At 44.0% G+C, this 25,227-nt stretch overlaps 1 protein-coding gene across 2 annotated transcripts; it reads left to right on the top strand.

The window, feature by feature from the left end:
* The first annotated feature begins 50 nt into the window (after positions 1-50).
* Positions 51-24,712, top strand: vars2 (valyl-tRNA synthetase 2, mitochondrial). 2 transcript variants are annotated; one of them, XM_034544637.1, is made up of 30 exons: positions 51-321; positions 434-623; positions 2,226-2,307; positions 2,383-2,483; positions 2,785-2,906; positions 3,000-3,066; positions 3,423-3,520; positions 3,608-3,689; positions 4,907-5,026; positions 6,229-6,355; positions 6,446-6,534; positions 8,991-9,081; positions 9,199-9,326; positions 9,523-9,626; positions 11,226-11,307; positions 11,500-11,576; positions 11,760-11,847; positions 12,062-12,155; positions 12,955-13,025; positions 13,109-13,234; positions 13,358-13,462; positions 15,356-15,424; positions 15,520-15,598; positions 16,229-16,359; positions 17,880-18,032; positions 18,197-18,448; positions 19,877-19,988; positions 20,126-20,325; positions 21,394-21,546; positions 24,403-24,712. In XM_034544637.1, the coding sequence occupies exons 2-30, from the start codon at positions 447-449 to the stop codon at positions 24,478-24,480; spliced, it is 3,258 nt and encodes a 1,085-aa protein (XP_034400528.1). In that variant the 5' UTR covers positions 51-321; positions 434-446; the 3' UTR covers positions 24,481-24,712. The 2 variants fall into 2 exon arrangements, with proteins under 2 accessions (XP_034400528.1, XP_034400529.1); XM_034544638.1 differs by having other exon boundaries at positions 68-321; positions 6,247-6,355.
* Positions 24,713-25,227: the final 515 nt, after the last annotated feature.

The raw sequence follows: 25,227 nt of genomic DNA, 5'->3' as shown, positions 1-25,227 counted from the left end.
TACACGTCGGCAGGATGCTTTGTCTTTCTCGGTCTGTCAGCAGCAGTGTTGAGGGGAAGACATTTCCAGAGGGACAGTGGTTACTTCCGGTTGTCGGTGAAATTAAGTCAGACCGTCAAAACATCACCCACATGCAAAGAAAAACATATTCCAACAGAGTGATATGAAATGACAGTTATTCTACAAAGTTATGCATCGATGCAATGTTTACATATAATTAACTACCTGACAGAAAAGCACTTTCTCAGGCTTTCATTGGCGAAGGGGCGAAGTTAAACGGTCTTGGTTGTCATTTGGGAACACTCGTGTGTTGAAAGCACAGTAAGTACACGAAGCCAGTTGGAATATGAACTGTCACCGCAGATCACGTTCAGCTAATGTGTTTGATAACTTACAACATGACTGAGCTACTGTGTGTTCGTTTCTCGCGCAGTGTGCTCTTGAGGATGTGGAGGGCAGGACGTGTCCCGAGCTGGAGGGTGACAGCCAGACTCTGTTCCAACAAGCCACCGACACCTTCCTGCTCCTCTTCACCTCAGTCAAACTGCTCTCCACGGCCCCACGCAGAGAAGCAGCGGCGGAGACGACAGCGGGAAGAGGCCATACTGTCAAGTCAACGCAGTGTAAGCAAGAAAGAAGCTTCAGGGGAAAACTACTGCTGTGAACAGCCACATCTTTATGTATCGAGTCTAGACGGTCGTGTTTGAGAGAGGGAAGGGGAGGAACCTTTGACTGTCCGTAGTCTGCAAGCCCAATTAGAGATCATCTTTCAAACTATGACATCATCAGGGTTATTTTCTCAGCCTTATGTTATATTAGCCTTCATGGTTTCTATTGGCCCAGTCCAAGGTGAGTCTGACTGAGCCGCTAGAGGACCGTCAAATTATTCTGAGGAAGTTGGACACATGTGAATGTATTTGCCACTGTTTCAAAGGAAAGTTGTGAACCGACTATGATTACAAAATATTTGATTAGCAAATGTATTGTCTCTTTTGTACTTCATCTTTGTTGCACTTATAAACTCTCCCTCTGGGAAAAAAAGACTTGCCCATTTTAGGACTGAGTCCCGTCCACTACGCGGGACACGTCTTCTATCTATGGGACATTTTAGGACTGTGTCCCGTCCACTACGCGGGACACAGTCCTAAAATGTCCCATAGATAGAAGACGCTGCTCTTCAGTGAAGGTGGAGCAGTTAACCACATGCACATTTGCCCAAACAACCAGTAGTCCTCATCTTTTCTCTGTGAAATAAAAGAAAGCGGTTGAAAACAAACAAAGCATGAATCTCTCTTTTAGGTTACTGTGCCAAGTAAGTTTTTGATTATGGCATCTTCTTTTGTGGCGCACCAAATTGTAATGGGCTCATGTAAACACCCACTGGTACGTGAGGGTTAGTGATGGAGGGGCTTTCCTATTTGTGCCAAAAAAGTGTGAAAGCTTCAGGGCTTCAAACACAGTGACATTTGGTAGTTCTTCAAACTTATATCAATACAACAACTGTGCCAAGCACAACGTTTAGCTTCAAAACATTCAAAACCGGAGAAAAGTTTTGGGAAATGTTTGTCAGTTAAAGAGCACAGCTGCTTTCCCGAGCTTTTCCACGGGACATCCTGGACTGTCTACCACCCGGTGGTCCTGAATGGGTTGGATCATTCACCTTTCATGAGCTACTAGTCTATCATATGACTAGCCCTGATCTGATTAGCATTCAGTAAAATGATCCTGAACACTAAGTGTAAAATACAGATATCTGATTCAGCCCAAACCATACATAATACACCAGCTTAACACTTTAGTTTCATTTATATACATGTTAAATTCTGTCTGTTTAGTCAAAAGTCATATTTGGTCTTGTCAAATTTGATGTTTTATTTAAATTCTTTAGATTTACCTGTTTGTTGAATTACAATGTCCCCCCCCCCCCCCCCCCCCCCATATCTCTGTCCCCTCATGTTCTTGCCTAAATGTCCACATCAGACAACCAATTGATTTTTGTATTTTTTCAGACGTCATGCTTGTCTCCCCGTAGCCTGTGTCTGTGGTTTATTCCTGTAACTCAGTGTATCAGATTTTTTACATGGCAATCAATACATAGGTACACATATCATATACATGTCTGATATCATGGTTCATTGCTCCCACAGTCCAGATGCACCCGGATATATTAAAGTAGTGGTTAATATGCAGTGACTGGAATAGTTGTGTGGTCTGTTGGTTTCCAGACTGCTGAAGATGAAGCAGTGACATGGCGTGAGAAGCAGAAGATCGTGTACGCTGCTCAAACACCACCAGGGACAAAGAAAGGTGATTGACTCTTCTGCAGCAGCTTGTCTGCCGCTTGTGTCTCTCTCGCACTTTTAAACGTGTTGTTCTCTGCAGACACCAGCTTGCTGCTCCCATCCTCATACTGTCCAGAGTATGTGGAATCCAGCTGGTATCAGTGGTGGGAGAAAGAGGGATTCTTTCGTCCAGAACAACATGTGAGGAATTTCAAACACAACAACACATCACACTAACACTTCCTAAAAACTAAAGCAGCCCCCCAATGATGTAACCTTATTTGACTTCCTTTTCGTACAGCCTTTGATATAATCTATGTCATATAAAATAACAGAACTATTGTTACAGACTAAAATGTAACAGTTAAATGAAATGCCTCGTCACAGCAGCAAAAGTTCATATAGCATTAATGAATGCTCCATTCCAGCGATACATTGTAGCAGGTAGTAAATCAAACACAGACACTGGCTCACCCATTCTCACACCTGTCATGTCCATCAGGAGAGGTTGTCTCACCGTGTGGATCAGACCTTTGCTCTGTGTATCCCTCCACCAAATGTGACTGGCACTCTGCACCTGGGCCACGCTCTCACTGTAGCTGTGGAGGACGCTCTGGTTCGACGGTAACATCTGCAGCCTGTCAAGTATTAGTTGTCGCTAGTTCATAATTTATCTGTTTGTTTGATAAAGTCAAATATCCGTTTCTAATCCACCAGGAGGAGGATGCAGGGCTACAGAGTCCTGTGGGTCCCTGGATGTGACCATGCAGGTATTGCAACACAGGTATGACAACGTTTTGTCTTCCTCTTTCATGACAGTCTGGGATTTGAAGGTTTGGCTCACCTTTTTTTAAATTTTTAACTTTCAAATGCCCATATGTAACCTGGCTGTAAATGTCTCCCCCAGCACAAAGATACTTCGCAGTCCAGATAGTGTTCTCAACACGATTGCTTGCTACAGTTTAACGTTTTCTCTGGCAGTGCGCTTTCGGACGCACCCCCGAGGCCACTGCTGCGTCTGGTTCCTCAGTCGGCCGTTTGGAGTGTCTTGTCTGCCGCCTACATGCACAGCTGTTTCAGAAAGCTCTCATTGTAAAGGACTTGTGCTCCGTCTCATGTAGTAATTTGTGTCTGTGTTAGACGGTGGTGGAGAGGAGACTGCTGAGGGACGGAGGGAAGCGCAGACAGGACTTCACCAGGAAACAGTTTCTACGTGAGGTGTGGAAATGGAAGAACGAGTGAGTCTGAACATTCCAATCTTACCCCTTTTCATCCAGTATTTGGGCCACAGCATGTTTGCTTCACTCTGTCTCTGTGTGTCCCAGGACAGGAGAAGAGATCTACCACCAGCTGAGGAGGCTCGGAGCTTCACTGGACTGGAGCAGAGCCTGTTTCACCATGGATCCAGTAAGATCACTCTCTTTTTCAAGCACCTGGACAATGTGTAGTGTATGTGTGTAGAGTCGCAAATGATCCTGATGGAGTTTGGAAAATGATGCTCCCCATGGGTCAAAATGTCTTAAGGAGTGCATTGTCAAGTTGTGTTTATTAGTTATTTATTCCAACTCAATGAAAGCGCAGGCTTAGTAATAGTCAGACACTATAAGACATGTCCCACTTTGTACACTGCACATGACAGCCACCATTGGTCAGTGTTTGATTAAATTCAATTCAGTTTATTTTGTATAGCCCAGAATCACAAATCACAAACTCCCCTCAGAGGGCTTTACAATCTGTACACATACGACATCCCTGACCTTTGACCTCACATCGGATCAGGAAAAACTCCCCAAAAATAATCTTTGACAGGGAAAAAAGGGAAGAAACCTTCAGGAGAGCAACAGAGGAGGATCCCTCTCCCCGGATGGACAGATGAATAGATGTCATGTGTACAGAATGAACACTGTTACAACACATTCTATGAATATGGCAGAAATTATAAATAATGAGTATTAGGTATGGACCACGATCCAGATAATAATAATAATAATAATAATGTACACTTTATTGATCCCCGTGGGTAAATTCTTCTCTGCATTCGACCCATCATTAGTTATTAAGGAGCCGTGCGCTGCAGGGAGCAACTGGGGGTTCAGTGTCTTGCTCAAGGACACGTCTACATAAACTGTGGGGAGACCAGGGATCAAACCGGGTACCTTGTGGTTGCGACCACTCTCCCTATGAGCTACAGCCGACCCCAAACCATAATAACCACAATCAATGTAAACAGAAGAATCCGAGGGGCATCAGCAGGGCCATGGCAGGAGGCAGGGCCAATGAGGTGGGAGGCCAGGGCCAAGGGGCAGGAAGCAGGGGCAAGGAGACAGGGGACAGCGCATAACTATATAGCATAACCTTCATCAGTGTAGTTCTGGATGCAGCCACTATGAGGGCCTGTCCGTCGCCCCAGAGTGTGGACTGCATCCTCCACAGCCTTCCCCTCTTCCGAGGGGGTAGGGGGTTGCCCTACATCCTCTTTCCTCGCTTATTGGGCAAATTGACAGCTGCTTTATTTTTATTGATGTATTATAAATAGCCAACATAATTACAACCATGGTGGGGTATTATAAGACCTTCAGTATATTGGCTTGGCTTTAATGTGATGTGTTTAAATGTGATTTCAGGGTTTCAGCAGGGCTGTGACAGAGGCCTTTGTCAGGCTGAGTGACTCCGGTCTGATTTATCGCTCCGAGGCTCTGGTCAACTGGAGCTGTGCTCTGGAATCTGCCATATCTGACATAGAGGTGAATACAGTGAATACAACAGGTGGACAAAAATAATGGATACCACATATTTCAGATGTAAATAACTACGGCCTTTCCTCTTATGGGTACCAGCTCATCTCTCTAGACATTGGACTGGGAACATTAAAGATTAACTTCAACATTAATATCAATTTCTAAAGATAGTCCATTAAATATAGTATTTATTTTCAGTTGTTACAGACTGATCAACACATACATATTTTAGTCTCTCCACAAAGTAATCTACATGAACTCCAGTTTTAGAACATAGAGGGCCAGAATTAATAGGAAAATGTGTGCTGTGGTTTTTATTGAGCTCCTGATTTACTGCTGCAGTTGCTCATTATGCAGTCAGCTCCTGGATTGATCCTAGATCTGAAACTCATAATCTAGTGATCTTGATCTGTACTATTCTTCATTCTATAATTGCACAAACTATGTCAACATGCATTTAGGGATTATCTATTTTTAAGTTGGGTCTACTTTTGATAAAGGCATATATTGAGATTGTACTTGTGTGTATGCAGTTTGTTATACTGCTGCAGCTTGATAATTATCACTGTCTTCAGCATTAAATCATTCAGTCTCACATGCCCAAAAAAACTACATGATGACATCATTGAATTCCTTTTACTAGTTTTGAAATCTTAACTTAAGGTCCATTTACTTTCTTTTCCTTGAGTTTTCAACTGGATCTCACGGTCTTCTCAGCGTTGTCAAAGATATATTTAATTTGTCATCACATGACAAACAGTTAGAAGTGACCTTTGGTATGTGATAACAAGAGTTTATTGGGGGGAGTGGGTTTCCTGTACACAGCTGAGCAAACTTTATTCACTGAGAGAGACTGACTGCCAGATGCAGTTGAAAGCTCTGGACAAATCTAGTAAGAGGACCTTGAGCAAAGATTTAGTTTTTGTCAAACTATTTCCCAGGTCAAGAATGATTTTTCACACTTCAACCCAAACTGTGTGTTGCCGCCTGGTAAACATGGTCCGCCTTTAAAGCATGGCTGGTTCCATAAATACCAGGGTCAGATTTACTGTTTCTTAACGGCCTTCATCGAACAAATATGAAACACACGTTGAGCGTGTGTTTCTCTTATTGTGTCAACCTCTAGGATCATCATTCATTTTTTTCTGTATTACTTTGCTGTAATGACAAAGAAAGTGCAATTGTAAAGAATGGTAAATGTACCTCAGCCTGTGGATTGCTGTCAGGTGGACTCCCAGGAGCTGTCTGGACAGACCATGCTGTCTGTTCCTGGTTATAAAGACAAGGTGGAGTTTGGAACCATGCTTACATTCGCCTACCCTTTAGAAGGTCACGGTGAGTGTTTGTGACTGTCTGGAAATATGACACATGTTGTGTTTGATGGTTAACCGTTTTATGATTCCCTCCCTTTTTCCTGTGTTTTAGATGGAGAGGTGGCGGTGTCCACCACCCGTCCTGAGACCATGCTGGGAGATGTGGCTGTAGCTGTTCACCCTGACGATCCCCGGTATCAGGCGAGTACTAGTTCTATTTCAACCTTCCTGACTGCCAGAGGCAGTGCTTAGCACTGGATATCTTCCGTCTCGCGCACACGCAGGTCGAGTCTTAATAACCTGCGACCTTGGATGACCCCAGCCGGGTATAGGTTCCGACTGCATCCTGAGATCTGTCCTTTTTCATCTTCTCGCTACGCTTGATAACTGCTATGTTAGCATCAGCTGAAGCTGAACCTTGTACAGAGAAAGAACTCTGAAGATGTCCCTCTTAGGGTCGGACCAGTGGACGCACCTATCTTCTGTCTTCACCAGGTTGGCCACCTTTACACCGTGAAACATCAACGGGTGAGATCGACTAACATTGTTTTTCGACAGCAGATTCACGGTTGGCCGCTCAGTGTGGCTCGATTGCTACACTGTCGCGACCGGCTTTCAGTGAACAGTGTCCCGCTCAGGTGGGACGCTAGTGAGGTTAAGTCGATGGCGATACTTATGCCGTGTACATTGACCGTGGTAACATTGCCACTGTTATAGCTAGCAGAGTGTCTCCACTCAGGCTAACTTGAGGCAACGCTAATTCTGACCAAAGAAGAGTGTCCTCACTCCCTCTCCCTAGACAGACTGTTAGCCACCTGTTTCCACAGAACCTGTTTCCACAGTAATTCAATTCAGTTTATTTTGTACAGCCCAAAATCAAAAATTGCACATTTGCCTCGGAGGGCTTTACAATCTGTACACATACAACATCCCTGTCCCAAGACCTCACATCGGATCAGGAAAAACTCCCAAGAAATAGAAAAAACCCATTCAGGGGTAAGAAAGGGAAGAAACCTTCAGGAGAACACCAGAGGAGGATCCCTCTCCCCGGATGGACAGAAGCAATAGATGTCATGTGTACAGAATGAACAGCATTAAAGAGTTACAACACATTCAATGAATATGACAGAAATGTATGAATAATGAGTGGTAGGTATGGACCACGATCCAGACCTCCACAATCCATGAAACAGAAGGAGGCGGGGGAGGGGGGGCATCAGCAGGGCCATGGCAGGAGGCATCGCTAAAGAGGCCGGACCAATGAGGCCAGGCCCTTTAGGCAGGAGGCACAAAGAAGGAGGCAGGGCCATTGGGAATGAGGCCAGGACCAGCTTCAGACACAGCCAGGTCTAATGGACCCAATGAGATGTGAAAGAGGCACAAAGACTCCCGGGAAAAAGTAGAGTTAATAAGGTGCAATGAAGAGATGTAAATTCGTCCATAAAGAGAGAGAGAAGAGGAGAGAGGAGCTCAGTGTATCCTAAAATGTCCCCACAGCAGCCGATAAGCCTATAGCAGCATATCAAGGGGCTGGACCAGGGCAAACCTGATTCAGCCCTAACAATAAACGATGTCTCCTGCCTAAGTGGACCTGTCTCCTGCTATGGCCCTGGCCCGCTCTACCTCCTTCTGTTTACAGGGATAGTGGAAATCTGGATCGTGGCCCATGCCTACTACTGGGTTAGCTGTAGCTTATGGGGAGAGTGGTCGTCCCATCACCACGAGGTAGCCGGTTCAAACTCTGCTCTCCCCATAGTTCATGTTGAAGTGTCCTTGAGCAAGACACTGAACCCCTAGTTGTTCCCGGGGTGCTTCACTGCAGCCCACTGCTCCTTAATAACTAATGATGGGTCAAATGCAGAGAAGAATTTACCCACTGTGGGATTAATAAAGGTGTACATTTATTTTCTTTCTTTCTCATCTTTAGCTCCTGGTGAGGATATAGTTATTCAATGGAACTTATATTGAGGGGGAACACATTCTTGTTCACAGTTCCCTGTTAGCATCCAACTGTGGGGCCCTTTGGCCTGCTCACTGACAGGAGAGCTGTAGTCTGTGAGTAGTCGGCCCCGTGTTGGCCCCCCGTGTCGGCCCCCCATCTTGGCCCATTATCGGCCCTGTGTCGGCCCCCCGTCTTGGCCCTGTGTCGGCCCTATGTCGGCCACCCGTCGTCCCCCCGTCTTGCCCTGTGTCGGCCACGTGTCCGCCCCCCTTCTTGGCCCTGTGTCGGCCCCCCCTCTTGGCCCTGTGTCGGCCCTATGTCGGCCCCCCGTCTTGGCCCTGTGTCGGCCCTATGTCAGCCACCCGTCGTCCCCCCATCTTGGCCCCGTGTCGGCCACCTGAATTAATTGTACAGAAGTGGAGAAGGTTTAAGAGGATTTGAAGATGTCTCCCATTGGCTTACATTGTAAAATATGTGATAAAAAGCTTATATTGTATATATTAAAAGGTATAAGCTAAAAGGAATAGAAACAAGAAAAGATATAGCTCTAATGATCTTAAAGGGCTAAATATGAGTTGAAGAATGAATTTGGATCACAATAGTATAAATGTGCCTGATTTAGCATTCACACACTGATAACTTAATACAACATGACATTTAATAACATATTTATTATAACATATAATATCTTTCCAATTTGTCCACTTTGTTCCAGGCTGTTCATGGGAAGCATTGCAGACACCCCTTCACCAACCGACTCCTGCCCATTATCACTGACTCCGTGGTGGACATGGAGCTAGGAACTGGTGACAGCAACCCCTCTCGGACACAGCCTCATCAAAAACATCAAACACAGTTGTTCTTTTTTTCTGGACACACAGAGTGAATGCTGTCATCTGATGGGAGCTGCTCGTGTTTTGAAGGTGCAGTGAAGGTGACTCCTGCTCATGACCATACTGACTTCCTGCTGTCACAGAGACATGCACTGCCACGCCTTACTGTGATTGGAGGAGATGGGACCATGACTCCGCCCTGTGGACAATGGCTTGAGGTGCATGAACACCACTAATATTTTCTGTCCACTTAGTGTTAGTATATGATGTGTTGAAGAAAGACTAAATGGATATGTTGCAGAGGTCAGAACACAGGGCCATGTAAAACTCTGCTGGACATTAGTGATTGATTAGTGATAGCAAAAGCAAGATATAGGTTTTTTTATCCTTTTCTGTCACTCTGTCTGTGTTCAGGGAGTGAAGCGGTTTGATGCCAGACAGCTTGTTGTGGATGCCCTGGTTGAGAAGAGGCTGTTCAGAGGAAAGCAGAATCACGCCATGACTTTACCCGTCTGCAGGTACTAATTCTGACTTTCTGTGTGTGCATGTATGTCTCTGCTCATGTTAATGCAAAGGGCTTTTTCAACAGCTGTTTTTATTCTTAGAGCTCAAAAAAGCTTTTTCACAAAAGATAAACTAAATGATATTCTAGTCTTCTGACCACTTAAAGTGCTTGAATACTTGAATGCTTGAGTGGAGATGTTTTCTCTCTGTAGTACCTGTTAAACAAACTGCATTGAGTATTTATACACAGTGTGTGGTATTTATACTGTGTTCTGTGTCCTGCTTATAAGTGCAGGACCGATTTCTACTGGCGGAATGCCAAAATGTATTATTTGCGTCTGTATGTTAAGAAATTCTGATTGTGACATCATTATAAAATAACCCACAATATGATTATGGTTTCTCTTCAGCACTGAGCACTGGAATAATGTTTTTAGGCTCAATGTTTCAGGTGAAAACTTAAATTATATAACTCATCAAACCTGACACTCAGGAATGATCAGCCTCACGTGACTGAATGGAAATGATGATGTAAAACAGGTTAAGAAAAGACTAATCTTTTTATAAATGAAGAAAGTTGTTTGTGGTCCTTTTGTTGTTCATACCTACAATGAACATATATGTTGAACAGATGGTGGAATAAGAAAACAAATCTAATAAATAGATCCGTCTTTACTCTGGTGTGAAACTTCAGCGATCAGTCTGATCAGCTGCAGTGTCCAATCAAATAACTGATGAACAATGAGGGGGCGTGTCAAGCGTGAAAGCGTTAAAAAACTTCCTCGAAGCCTGCTTTTGGGCCTCCTCGATCATGGATCCTCTTAGATCCCTCCTTGCTTCTCTTGGGACGGCCGTTAATATGGCGGTGCAGAACAACCATTGGTTCAAGCAAGGATCGAGGAATTAAGAGACTTGGAATGTACTCATAGACTTCTATACAACCAGGAGTCACCCCCTGGTGGTCAGTAGAGAAATGACGCTTTAACACATGAAGCATAGACTTCTATAGAGCAATTAAAAAAAACATTGTTTGTCTCGGGCTGCACGGTGGTGTAGTGGCTAGCACTGTCGCCTCACAGCAAGAGGGCCGTGGGTTCGATTCCCGGTCGGAGCGGTCCTTCTGTGTGGAGTTTGCATGTTCTCCCCGTGGCAGCGTGGGTTCTCTCCGGGCTCTCCGGCTTCCTCCCACAGTCCAAAGACATGCTGCAGGTTAATTGATCTCTAAATGTCCCATAGGTGTGAATGTGAGAGTGAATGGTTGTATGTCCCTACATGTGCCCTCGATGGACTGGCGGCCTGTCCAGGGTGTCCCCTGCCTTCGCCCTATGTCAGCTGGGATAGGCTCCAGCGCCCCCGCGACCCTAATGAGGATAAGCGGTATTGAAAATGGATGGATGGATGGATTGTTTGTCTCCTCCACATTCACAATGCTGCACAGTATTCTACTGATCTACAGGTAGCGGTAATGAGCCAAGAAATGCGCCAATAATGAGATTAGAAAAAGACTACAAACATGGATGTAAACAGTGCAGGATTTGTAAATGTTTGAATGAAATGCATTGTAATGTCCTATATGTTTGTGGTCTTTCTTCCCTCCTTTCTCCTTGTCTCAGCCGCTCAGGAGACATCATTGAACCTCTTCTAAAGAAGCAGTGGTTTGTTAGCTGTGAAGAAATGGCTAAAAAAGCTATCCAGGTAAATTGGTTGAGATGTTGAGATTGAGGTGACACTTTTAAAGTTTCTAGTTGTGTCCCATGCTATAAAGTAACCATGTAGGCTCCTTCGTGTCCATATAGTGAAGAATAGAGCAGTCAGGTGATGTCATCTCATCCTTGAACTCTTTGCACATGAAACACTAAAAAAGGGGACTATTTCTTTTCCTGTCAGGTTGTGGAGGATGGACAGCTGGAAATCATCCCTCACCACTACACCAAGACATGGAAGAACTGGCTGTCCAACATCAGGTAGGCTGTCCTGCCCCTTGACCTGGACAAAATCATGTGTTTGAACAGTGGTGTGAGGGGAACAATTGTGTGTTGTTGTTGACACTGGTGTGATACGTGCGTGAAATGACACCACTCTGGTGATGAATGAGCTCTTTTTTCAACGAATGAGTTGTCGAAAATGTACCTCCGTTTGCCTTGCAGTGATTGGTGCATTTCCAGGCAGCTTTGGTGGGGTCATCAGATCCCTGCTTACCAAGTGGAGTTTCCTAATTCTACTGCCAAACAAGAGGTTGGGTTTGTGGATATGTGGATATTCTAAGAATAATACTACTGTGAAATGTTTGGTTTTTCTCTTAGACTGAATGGGTTTGTTCCCCTTCAGCTAATGCAACCCTGAATAGAATAGAAACGTATACAGAAATGGATGACTGTAGATATTGTATATCAATGTCAGTCTGTCCCAGACTATGATGTACGTTTCTCTGTGTGTTTGTTTGTGATAGGAGCAGTGGGTTTGGGGACAGAGCGAGGACGAGGCCCGACAAAGAGCTGCTGTTAAATATGGAGTGAAGCCGGAAGACATCACTTTGACTCAGGGTGACTTACCTCTTAACCTGTTGCTAACCTCCTCTACATTCACCATCACATTCAGGGAATTCAATTCAGTTTATTTAGTACAGCCCAAAATCACAAATTACAAATTCAGGAAAAACTCCCCAAAAATAGAATAAAAAACTTTCACGGGAAAAAAGTGAAGAAACCTTCAGGAGAGCAACAGAGGAGGATCCCTCTCCCCGGATGGACAGAAGCAATAGATGTCATTTGTACAGAATGAACAGCATTACAAAGTTACAACACATTCAATGAATATGTCAGAAATTATTCATATAATGAGAGTAGTAGGCATGATGAAAAAGTTACAGCTACCAAAAATAACAGCAACAGTGGATAGATATAGTATAATAATAATGATGATAAAAGCAGTAATGGTATTGGATATACTAATAGCAATGTAACAGTTGTGACTAATACTAATAATGATAATAGCAGTAGGTGTTGTGCAGGACCATGGTCCAGATAAAACCACGATCCATGGAAACATGTGAGGAGAGAACGATATATAGAAAATATATTGAATTTTTTAATTCACTAATATCAATAGTATCATTAATCAAACAGGCTACTTCCACTCCTGCTGCTACTACGACAACTGCTACGTTTCCACTTACAGTAGATATTAGGTCATAAATAGTTTTTGAATAAATGGACCAGTTAAAAGCCGCGTCATATATATATATAATGTTGTCATTGTAGTGCTGCTCTGGTAGAACTGACATTTATGTAAATACACACATGCATGTCTTTATTGGTTACACCATCATACTTTCTGTGACAGACCCTGATGTCCTGGATACGTGGTTCTCCTCTGGGCTATTTCCTTTTGCAATGCTTGGCTGGCCTGAGCAGGTACTGCACCAACTCTAGCAGTACAGTGTCCTCAATAACAGCCTTGCCACTTTGTATCATAACCACAGCATCACTTCCCACAGACCACGGACCTTCAGTGTTTCTACCCCAGTTCTATTCTGGAGACGGGCAGTGACCTCATTTTCTTCTGGGTGGCGAGGATGGTGATGCTGGGCACAGAGCTGACTGGACAGCTGCCCTTTAAACAGGTTCTTAGATAATGAGAAACCTAAAACACAATGGTATTAATACAAACACTATTAATTGATTACTGTTTCAGCCCATCCTGCTGTTTTTCTCTCTCCTTTTGATCTTCCCATTATGCCTCTCAGGTTCTCCTTCACTCCCTGGTGAGAGATAGACATGGCAGGAAGATGAGTAAATCTCTGGGAAATGTCATTGACCCATTAGATGTTATACATGGAGTCTCTCTGGAGGTAGGTAGCACATGGTCTGGTCCATGAGGCAAATTACCATTAATGACTTGCTGTCACACTGAAGGAAGGGGCAGGACTATTATAATATAAGCACAGTCTTGCAACTGTTTGTTTGTGTAGAGTGGACATCAAAGAATACACAGTAGCCCGGAAAAGTACACATGAGTTTAAGGAGGCATTCTGTTTGGAGTTTACACATTCTCCCCGTGGTAGCGTGGGTTCCTTCCACGTTCTCCCTGTGGTAGCGTGGGTTCCCTATACCCTCAGGTTCTCCCTGTGGCAGCGTGGGTTCCCTCCACATTCTCTCCATGGTAACATGGGTTCCCTCCACACTCCCTGTGGCAATGTGGGTTCCCTCCACATTCTCTGTGGCAGCATGGGTTCCCTCCACACACTCCCCATAGCAGTGTGGGTTCCTTTCACGCCCTCCCCATGGCAGCATGTGTTCCCTCCACACTCTCCCTGTAGCAGCGTGGGTTCTCTCCACGTTCTCCCCGTGGTAGCGTGGGTTCTCTCCACGTTCTCCCCGTGGTAGCGTGGGTTCCTTCCACACTCTCCCAGTCGTAGCGTGGGTTCCTTCCACACTCTCCCAGTCGTAGCGTGGGTTCCTTCCACACTCTCCCAGTCGTAGCGTGGGTTCCTTCCACACTCTCCCAGTCGTAGCGTGGGTTCCTTCCACGCTCTCCCCGTGGCAGCGTGGGTTCCTTCCACGCTCTCCCCGTGGCAGCGTGGGTTCCTTCCACGCTCTCCCCGTGGCAGCGTGGGTTCCTTCCACGCTCTCCCCGTGGCAGCGTGGGTTCCTTCCACGCTCTCCCCGTGGCAGCGTGGGTTCCTTCCACGCTCTCCCCGTGGCAGCGTGGGTTCCCTCCATGCTCTCCCCGTGGCAGCGTGGGTTCCTTCCACGCTCTCCCCGTGGCAGCGAGGGTTCCCGCCACGCTCTCCCCGTGGCAGCGAGGGTTCCCTCCACGCTCTCCCCGTGGCAGCGTGGGTTCCCTCCATGCTCTCCCCGTGGCAGCGTGGGTTCCCTCCACGCTCTCCCCGTGGCAGCGAGGGTTCCCTCCATGCTCTCCCCGTGGCAGCGAGGGTTCCCTCCATGCTCTCCCCGTGGCAGCGAGGGTTCCCTCCATGCTCTCCCCGTGGCAGCGAGGGTTCCCTCCATGCTCTCCCCGTGGCAGCGTGGGTTCCTTCCACGCTCTCCCCGTGGCAGCGTGGGTTCCTTCCATGCTCTCCCCGTGGCAGCGAAGGTTCCCTCCACGCTCTCCCCATGGCAGTGAGGGTTCCTTCCACACTCTCCCAGTCGTAGCGTGGGTTCCCTCCATGCTCTCCCCGTGGCAGCGTGGGTTCCCTCCACGCTCTCCCCGTGGCAGCGAGGGTTCCCTCCACGCTCTCCCCGTGGCAGCGTGGGTTCCCTCCACGCTCTCCCCGTGGCAGCGTGGGTTCCCTCCATGCTCTCCCCGTGGCAGTGAGGGTTCCCTCCACGCTCTCCCCGTGGCAGCGTGGGTTCCCTCCATGCTCTCCCCGTGGCAGCGTGGGTTCCCTCCACGCTCTCCCCGTGGCAGCGAGGGTTCCCTCCATGCTCTCCCCGTGGCAGCGAGGGTTCCCGCCACACTCTCTCTGTAGCAGCGTGGGTTCTCTCCACGTTCTCCCCGTGGCAGCGTGGGTTCCTTCCACGTTCTTCCCGCAGGCTGTGCCTACGGTGTGTAAATGGTTAGCTGGTCCTGATGGGCAGGTGACATCTTCATGGTAGCTCCTCCCATCAATGTGTGAATGTAATATTTAGTGTTAAAGAGCTTTGGGTGATTGGAAGATGAGAGAAAGCGCTGTACAAGTACAGTCCATCCATAAATCCATTCTGATTCCCTCAGACGTTTGTCGTTGCTTGTTTCCTCCCAGAGACTTCAAGAGAAGGTGAAGGAGGGAAACCTCGACCCCAGGGAGCGGCTGGTTGCCATGGAAGCTCAGGTCAGCTCCCCTCTCTCCTATCTGATTCTTTCCTGCTGACTAAGCACACTCATTACTTCATCTCTTATCTGTCCCTTCCATCTGATTCTCCACAGAGGAAAGACTTCCCCAAAGGGATCCCTCAGTGTGGGACTGATGCTCTGAGGTTCGCCCTCTGCTCTCACAAGATGCAGGGTGAGTTTCACTCTGTCGAGGACGACCATTTGTCTGAGGGAATGAATGTGTAGAGCTCTGTGATGTCAAACAGTGTTGCAGGAAAAGAAGAGCCAGACTGAGAGACAGATGACAGTGAGCAGCTGCAGTAACAGGACATAGTGTATATATATTTTATATATATACATATATATATTTTATTTTGTATATATCTGTCATCCCTGTTCTTATATTATATTTTATTTTGTGTGTTTAGTTTATTTAGTCTATTCCATTTGGTGTCTGTAAAGTGTTGGGCGCTACTATGACAACAAATGTCCCCTTGGGGATTAATAAAGTATATATCTAGTGGTGTTTCACAGATCACTCAACGTTTGAGTTTGTTTTCATTTAGAACTGGGAATAAGAAATGTTCTCATGCTTTAATTAAATACTTCAGAGTTCATTTCGGTTCAAAAGTGTTTCTCCTGACTTCTTTTTCTACAATATAATACGTTTTTTGAAAGAAAATGTTTATATTCATTGCATTCATCCTTAAACTCGATTTGGACTACATTCCTACGATGGAACACACAGAGCAACCAATGAAGTGACTGACTGGAGGCCTCGGCCCTGCCACTAGAACTAAACTATTCACCTTCTTTTCTTCAGGAGAAGACATCAGTCTGTCCATCTCTCAGGTCCTGAGCTGCAGACACTTCTGTAATAAAATGTGGCAGACGCTGAAATTCACACTGGGAGTGCTGGGTGACAACACAACACCAGTGGCAACACTGGGAGAGGTACAGCAAAGACACCTCCAATTGCACTAATTATTTTATTTTCATATTCATCTACTTAGTTGTATTGTTTTTGGAAAAGGGCTAAGCTTGTCTTTACATTACTATGAGATTAGAACATTAACAACCGCCATCACTGCCAGCCTGTACGGTGGTTGCTTGTGTGCCACTGAGGTTTGCTTCACCACACAACACATCACTTTCTTGTGTACAATGGGAAGACAATGTTGTTCATGTTGCCGCAACGGATGGAGGGAAGGATTGGCTGAAATGTCAACATCTTGTTTAATAAAGTAAAGAAAATGATGCAAACGTTCTGTAACAATACACTCCACACATTACAAAGCCACATAGCATCTTTAGTCTGCCCTGGTATTAGCTGATATTTATGCATATACCAGCTTCAGTACAGTTCATTGACAGACAATGGTATGACATAAAGGCTACCAGTGGTTTTGTCCTGTAGTTGCTAAACATAGCATGATAAAACAGATCATTGGACTATAGCTCTGAACTGTCCAACTTGGTGCTACTAATCCCGAATGTGTGAAGAGGCCAACAACCTCTGTTGTCAGACAGAGATGTTGTTTGAGGAATGTAATGGATCTAGTCATCTGTTTTTAATCCTTGTACAACCTTGTTGCGTTGTCAGCAACATAAATCCACACAATCTCATATGACTGCAATGTAGCACAAGTACAGAGAGTCAGGATGTGGTTAGCCTAGCTTAGCATTAACACTGGGAGCAGTTAGCCTGGAGTCCTGTTGACACATTAGTCAGAGACTGGGATGTTTTTTCAAGAAATAGTTCCAGCACGTAACTTGGGTACAGATTAAAGGTGACATACATTTTAGGATCTTTAGAGGTGCTGGTCGATGTGCTTTTGAGCTTTAGACAGAACCAAGGTAGTTTGTTTTCTGTTTCCAATCTTTATGCTAAGAGAGCCTAACCGTGTCGTGCTTCCTACTTTACATGAGATTGATTCTAATTTCTCACATTCTGAAAATGTTGAACTCTTCCTTTGAGAAGGGTGATAGAGAATTAAAAGTAGCATCCAATAGCATCGAGCACACGCTGACATCATAGCGCATACTATAACTTTAAGTGTTCTGAGTAACTGAACCAGTAAACCAGCACTAAAGTCTAGAGCCTAGAACTCTCCACCTTCATTCCTCGTCTTATAACACTTTAAACTGGCCCATGTTTAGGCTCATTCGGTCTCCAATGGCTACAACCACATTGAGTTTTGCATTGCTGAAGATTTTTATCAAGATATTGTGTTCACTTATTATTTTAGATTACCGTATTGTTAGATGTTTTGGATGATAATGTCCTTGAGTGCTTTAAAGGGGACCTATAAATACAATGCAATATTATTAAAGAATAATCTGTGTCAAACAGACATGCTGCTTTAAATACAGGATGTGGACTACTATTTGAGAAGGATATTCAAATTCAAATGTGTATTTGACATGCTTCTTTGTACAAACGACGTATTGTCTAAATGCTCTAAATGTTTCAGACGAGTGCTCTGAGCAGCTTGGACCGCTGGATCTGCTCCAGACTCTACAGCACTGTAGCAGAGTGTGAGCAGGCCTTTGAGACCTACGAGCTGCATGTTGTCACGTCTGCCCTGTACTCCTTCTGGGTCCACAGCCTATGTGACGTCTACATGGTGAGGAGCACAACCATCACAATGCATTATGGGTACACTTTGACGATTAGAAATTAGAAGACTATGTATTGGCAGTACTGCTACTCACCTGGAGGCTCAGTCACAGGGTGTCAACGACTGATGGAAACACATGAACCAAAGTGTGTGTGTCTGTGTGTCTGTAGGAGCATGTGAAGCCTGTGCTGCTCCAGCAGGAGGAGGAGGCAGTGGTCCACGCTGACACAGAGCACCATGTCAGAGCGAGGCAGGTGGCCACCAGTATCCTCTATCACTGTGTGTCTATGTCTCTGGCCCTGCTCTCCCCCTTCATGCCCTTCATCACTGAGGAGCTGTGGCAGAGACTCCAGCCATTCGGACCCGGAGCTGCTGCCCAGACCCCTCTGTGTTTACAGCCATACCCCTGCTCCTCTCAGCTGGTACGACTGCAGCCATCACACCTCTCCTTCCCCGCAGTTACGTCATGATAACATTTTCACTGTGGTTCTACCCTGTTTGAAAAGGTCGCTCCTCACAAACTAGAACAGAACAACCTAAAGTGGAATCCAGCCATGCTGATGCTTTTGGTTTTCTTTGTTCAGGTTTTCAAATATTTACTGCCCACCCCAATCCAATTAAGGTATCAAAATGTATATCAGTGTGATTTTCCCGAATTCTTCAAGTGTTAATAATAATAATAATAATAATATAATCAAGTGTTAGCTTTAGCGCCACACTGTCCTAAAACCCAGAAACGAGTCAGCATATTTACACTTCCAGTTCCCTTGTCTCAAAGATTCATTGTTTATTGAATGTGTTTGGTTAGATGTCTGAAATAAGGTGAAATGATACAATATGTAAAATAGGTCAGTAAACACCCCTCTGCTGAGTTTGGAAACTTTTTCCGTGTCTTAAAAAAGAGTCTAAAGGAGACGACTAAACGTCCTCACTAGAACACTAGTCCTTTGTGGTGGAGTTCCTTTATAGCCTAATGTTTTACTTCTGCTGATTGTATTCACGCTTCAAATGATAAATAAATACAATTTAGTGAAGTCATAAACGTTTTTTTTGCCACAAAGGTTATTTTCTGCAATCTTTCAGAAACTAATTCACTACAATACTGTTCACTGTCTGCGTTTTAGTCGATTAATGTAATAATATTCCTTCAATTTAGATGGTTGACAGCTGACATTAATCCCATTAATAAAAAGGCTAGAAACAAAGACAGTAGTCATGTACTGTTAACTTAAGAATGCTACTTTAAAGTTATAATCTTGAACCTCTGCGCTTCGTTTCCTTTGGCTGTACCCATGTTTTTGGATCTCACTTCCCAGAGATCCAAACGGGGTCGCTGAATGTGACTTTTCCTGAGACCACAGACACACTTTATATTACTGCACATGCAAGAGCTTTCATTAGACATTAGACAGCTACGGGAGCAATTTAAGTGTCTTGACCAAGGACACATGGACTAGTGGAGCCAGGGATCAAACCACCAATCCTCTGATGGAAGGTTGACCGTGCTCACCTCTGAGCCACTATCATCCATAATGTTTAACATTAGCTTACCTTTTTTAGAAACGTCTACTTGCTAGCTGCATCTTTTAGCTATTTTCTTCCTATTTCTTGTCACATTTTCAAATGGGTTTGACTTGTTTTCTTTCCACAGACTTGTATTTAGTATAGGGCATTTGGATTGAGCAACATGTACTTGGGTTAGAGGCGATATACTGGTCTGCTCTGCAGGCAAAAGAAAAGCTAGAAGTTAGGTCTAGTTTTCTCTGACATACATGATCTCTCCTAATCGGGTTTAATTTTCCATGTCTTTTAGCTGATGTGTTTTTTTTGTAATGTCTCCATCCTGCCAGGCACACTGGCATTTCCCTGAAGAGGAAAGGGATTTCCAACTGGTGCAGGAAGTGATGCGAGTGGCTCGCTCACTACGAGCCCAGTGTGGCATGACCAAAGAAAAACCTGCCAGTAAGTTATTTAACGGTTCAAAAGTAATACTATGATGCTTTCATACAAAGAATACACTAATGAGCCGTATTGCTAAATGAATAAATGGATTACTTAACATGAGGTGAAGTGGTTTATCTCTCTGTCGTGTGTGTCAGTGTGGGTAGTGTGTTCCCCCAGCCAGGCCCAGGTCCTCCTTCACTTTGGGTCAGCTGTTTGGACTTTAAGCAGGATCTCCAGCCTCCATATCTACTGTCCGCATGGAGTGGACCAAGAGGAGCTCCACTCCATCCCTCCACCTACAGGGAGCCTCATCGGAGTGGTGGACCACACATGTCAGCTACACCTTCACATCCAGGTATGTACAACTACTTGATTAGTGGATGACAAAAAAGTAATCACCTACAGTTTTGATAATTAATTAATCTTTTCATATATTTACAATCAACAAATTCTGTCCCAGGCTTCTTAGTTGTGATGATTTATTGCTTTTCTTTATATTTTATATATATATATATTTTTAACATGCCATTTTCCAGATGTATAATACAACAAAGAAAACACTGTCACTGACAGAAACATGACCAGGCAGCAACACAAGCACAGTAAATAAAGCCCCTGCCCCACCTACACACACACACACATATATATATATATATATATATATATATATATATATATATATATATATATATATATATATATATATATATATATATATATATATATATACATATATATATATATATATATATATACATACATACACACACACACACACACACACACACACAGAGTGACAATGGAAGTGGTCTGGTTGTGTGAGACAGGCAGTACTCACCTGACAACTCACTCAGAGGTCAGAAGCCCAGCTTCCCTCCTGAACAGGCATTCTCAGCCTTGAATACAATCTCCCCCATGAAACTGGTAAACTTCCTCACAAACAGACCCCAGCCAGGTATTTTCTTATGTACCAAATTGAGACTACTAACTGCATGCAGAACAGCACAACAGTAAATGAGCCCTGTAACTTTGTATTCTTGAATAAAGTTACCTCAAGCAACATCTATTTGCGATCTAATTATTACAAATTGAAAATGTATTGGCGTGTGGATGATGTATGAAACTAGTACAAATCTAAGTAAAACAAATCAAATGCAGTACTGATAGAAATAAGATGAAAACTATATTGAAAATGTATTCAAAGTGTACTCTCAAGTAATAGATTAGATTGCCATAATTATTAGTGATTGAATGTGAAATTGTCCCGATTGTTACCTAAACTTAAAGATTAAAATGCAAACTGGAAGGACATGGAATGTAGCCCTATCATCCACATGTGTGCCCGACAGGGTGCTGATGTGCTCCACTGTTCTAGCTTGGCGTGGTGGGGATGTCTAATATTCTGTATGGTTTGCTCTCTCAGAGTGGAGTGAACATTGATAAACGGATGCTGCTGCAGCTCAGCCAGCGCAGAGACAAGATTGTTCCAAAGCTGGAGACAATCCTCTGCAGAGTCCGGTCTCCAGACTACCTGACCAAGGTTCCTGCTCATGTCAGGCAGCAGATGGACACTAAGGTGAGCACTGAGCAGTAAGGAGGCTGCTATGGGTTTAGTGTCATGTGTTATCATTGGCATGAGGAAGAGTTCATATTTTGTATTGGATCATATTCCTCCACACTGGCAAGAGACGTGGCTGGAAATTGGACAATGACCTCACAAAATAGTTTTTGAGCCATAACTCAAGAATAAGAATTCAAATGCTAATTATGAGCCTGGCTGCTGCAAGCCACACTGAATGTTCTCCTGAAGGCTTCTTTTATTAATCTTTCGTTTCTCCCTCTTCCGCCAGAACTTTGGTCTAGCATACAGCTCGCAGCGTTGGTCACATATGCGTAAAAAATACATAAAAACGTGCAACCTGATTGGGAATCGTGTGCATTTAAGTCTCAAAAAGATTCGCCTGGTCGTTTCTCGAAAAAACACGAAAAACTGGGGGGAAAATCGCAAAACCTACGGGAACAATCTTTCACTCTTTTTACACCATTTATGGATCAAAAACGTAGGGAATCTTGTGCTGGTCCTCACATGTGTCGATGGAATCCACAATGTTTCCCACATTTGTCAAGAGAAGCCTTAACGAGGGAGCAAGTCCACCTCTCTGCCCCATAGAGCCCCATTATATCTTTCCCTCCAAAGAGTCTTCTCACAGACAGTCGGACCTGATATCTAAATCGCCACTAGAGACACATTTCTTACACTACAGTCCCACCGTTTACAGTATATGTTCATCAAGTCATTCTTCCTCTCAAAAAATATTGGCGAAAGAAATAGAGCTACGGTTAACTGACTTTTTGAGAGAGATTGATAGGTGTTTTTCTAGCTTTAACTCCCTGTTTAGCCTGGCAACTGTCGTCCCTTTGAAGTCATCACTATGGCAACCTTTGATGTTGGAAGCACACAGGTGTTCTAATTAGTGCAGTTTGACAGAACCAAAGACACACACACACACACGTACACATACACAGATTCTTATTTATAATACGTAGTGTTAGCGTCGTTCAGAATCGTCTGCATGGGAAGAGCCGTTGGAAGAATTCAGCCAACAACTTCTCTCGTTCTAGTAGATTTATTTCTCTGATCACAACCGAAGTAAAGCGCTGAGATTGCAACGCCAGGGGAGTCATAACAACTCTGCCCTAGAACCGGAAAACCCGGCCTTTTCATACACAGATTTTGTCACAGGTTATGCATCATCTTAATTTCTGATTGGTGCTGAGCGATCAAGGAGGTGGATGATTTCATCTCACAGGACTGCGCCATGCAAGGCCAGTCAACATTTCGATGAGACTAGTCAATGACATTCGGGTGTGTTGTTTCCAAGACGAGACAGCCGCACATTCCCAGACACAAATTTCACCCTCTATGTGTTATTCTGAATTTGAATAGCCTGACAAAAGCATTACATTATAACAATGTATAAGCATTTATATTATCAGTAGTGGGGTCATCGCTGCGGAGGAGAGATATGAAAATGTGGGTGTGTCTCTGTGTCCACTAATACACAAGGAAGGAAGCTAGGCAAGGAAGGAAGGAAAGGGAAGAAAGGAAGGGAGGGAGGGAGGAAGGAAAGGACACTTTTGAGATCAGAGTTATTGTTTTCTGTGACGTTCCACATTTTGACAGGCTCTTTTTCATGAAATACCCCGCTTAGTCAGGGATACACAGCTGCTTCAAATGAGCTAATCAGGGCAGCTTTACCAACACATGCCCTCTCACCATGGCAACCAGTGATACACATAGAGGCAGTGTGTGGCTCTGTCACCTGCCCCTCTGCACTCTGTGTCATACACATACACGCAGGCAGGCAGGAGCAAACTGAACGTAGGAGGGAAGAAAAGGAAAGGAAGGAGGGAAGTGAGCAAAATAGGCAATGAAGGAAGGAAGAAAGGAAAGGAAGGAAGGAAGCCAATCAAGGAGGCAAGTAAGGAAAAAAGGAATGTAGGAAGGAAGCCAGTCAAGGAGGCAAGGAAGGAAGGAAGGCAGGGGGGAAGGAAAGGAAACAAGGAAAGGAAGGAAGGAAGCCAGAAAAAGAGGCAATGAAAGAAGGAAAGGAAGGAAGTGCTTTGGTTCAGCTAACTAACAGGTGGTTTATTTCAAGAAGTGGATCTTTTTTAACAAACATCTACAGAAGTTGATGTCCAGCAACATTAAATGATCTTAAAATGTTAAATGTGGCCTTCTCTGAAAGCTAAAGATGCTTTCACGACTGGAAGTTGCCATTGTTAGCTAAAAACAATACCACTACATGTTGACCTTCATAAACAATGTTGATTCTATGGAGGAAAGTCCGTCAGTCACAAGTGTCTGCCAGCTTGATAGAAAGTATTCTTGTGTTTAATATCTCTGGTATGGACATTTGACATTAACAAACAAAACGAGCTGGCCAGGAAAGATAGTCAAACACAAGTTATTGGATGACTTTTACAGTACAGCTGTACACAGTAAAGTCCATGTTGGTGACATGAGACTTATTAATGTGAAAAGTTATGTCACCACTGTTAGTAGTAGTACATTTTATATTTTTAGGGGGGACTTTCATCGTAGCAATTAGTATTTAAAATCGTCCTTTTTCAAAAGTCCATAAAAAGAATTCCAATAAATGAATAATTTAACCATAACTGAAATCATTTTTTTTATTTCTTGAATTTTCTTTTTAATCTTTTCTTAAATTATTTTACAATGTATTGATTAATTCATTGTGTTGCTGTATTTATTATCATTATTTGTAAATTATATTTATGTCTTCATTATTTTGTAATGACGACTATAGTTCAGTATATATATAGTATATATAGTTGCGTACTACATGTTGTTTAAGTGTATGCGAGTGAGCATTTCTTTACCTTACTCTTCCTTCTCCTGTGTCTACAGACATCAGCCCTGCAGCAGGAACTGAAGACAATTGAGGACCAGCTGAAGGTCCTGCGACAGACTCAAACAACAGAATAACTACAGCCAAAGAGCATTACAGTGACTGTGGACATGGTGAATTATTGATAATGTTGTCTGAACTGGAGATTTCTACACTGCTTGAGTGAAGGAGTCATTGTAATGCCAGTGTCAAACGTGATACTGCAGTACTGTCCTGTGCTGCATGATCAACGATGGAGTTGTGGCCGGCTGGAGGCTGTTAATCCTTCATATTGATCATTGTTTTAAAAATAAATGTGTCTTTGCTAAACTTGATCAAATGGGTTTTCTTGTTGGGAATGTGAGAATTCTGATACCTGGAGGATTCAGGGTCCTACATATCAGGTTTGATGTCCTGTAAATAGAAGCCGAGGTATGCAGAAAATATCACATTAGTCTAAACAGGCAGCAAACATGACACCAAATCCATCAGTGTTGGAGTGCTAAGAACATAGAAAAGAAATGTAATATTCAAATGATTAGTCCAGTCCAGACACATTGGAATTATTGTGCAGGGCTCTCCGAGTCAACAGTTTAGGAAATAAAAACACACTATAATAATTAAGAAAAATATAAAAAACACTTTCCAGAAGGTGGTGATGTGTACACTTTTAGATACAGTTTTAAAAACAAGATCTCAACAAGGAGAGGGCAAATGTTAAATATCAGTAATACATAGCCTAGTCCTGAGTGCTGTTCCTGGATTGGGCAAAGGGGAGAGTTATATGGGAATGTTGCACATTTTGAGAGGTGGAAGAAAGTTATGTGGGGATATTGCACAGTTGG

Source organism: Cyclopterus lumpus, chromosome 11 (genome assembly GCF_009769545.1).
Source record: "Cyclopterus lumpus isolate fCycLum1 chromosome 11, fCycLum1.pri, whole genome shotgun sequence".
Classification (NCBI taxonomy): Eukaryota; Metazoa; Chordata; class Actinopteri; order Perciformes; family Cyclopteridae; genus Cyclopterus; species Cyclopterus lumpus.
The sequence above is the reverse complement of the archived record's forward strand: the minus strand, read 5'-3'. Positions and strand labels throughout refer to the sequence as shown.

Bases quoted from the DNA above. Each gene is read 5' to 3' on its own strand.
- vars2 (XM_034544637.1), top strand. From the start codon at position 447: ATGTGGAGGGCAGGACGTGTCCCGAGCTGGAGGGTGACAGCCAGACTC. The intron at 3,067-3,422 runs GTATGACAACGT...TGTCTGTGTTAG, and splicing joins ATGCAGGTATTGCAACACAG to ACGGTGGTGGAGAGGAGACT. The intron at 20,326-21,393 runs GTATGTACAACT...TTGCTCTCTCAG, and splicing joins AGCTACACCTTCACATCCAG to AGTGGAGTGAACATTGATAA.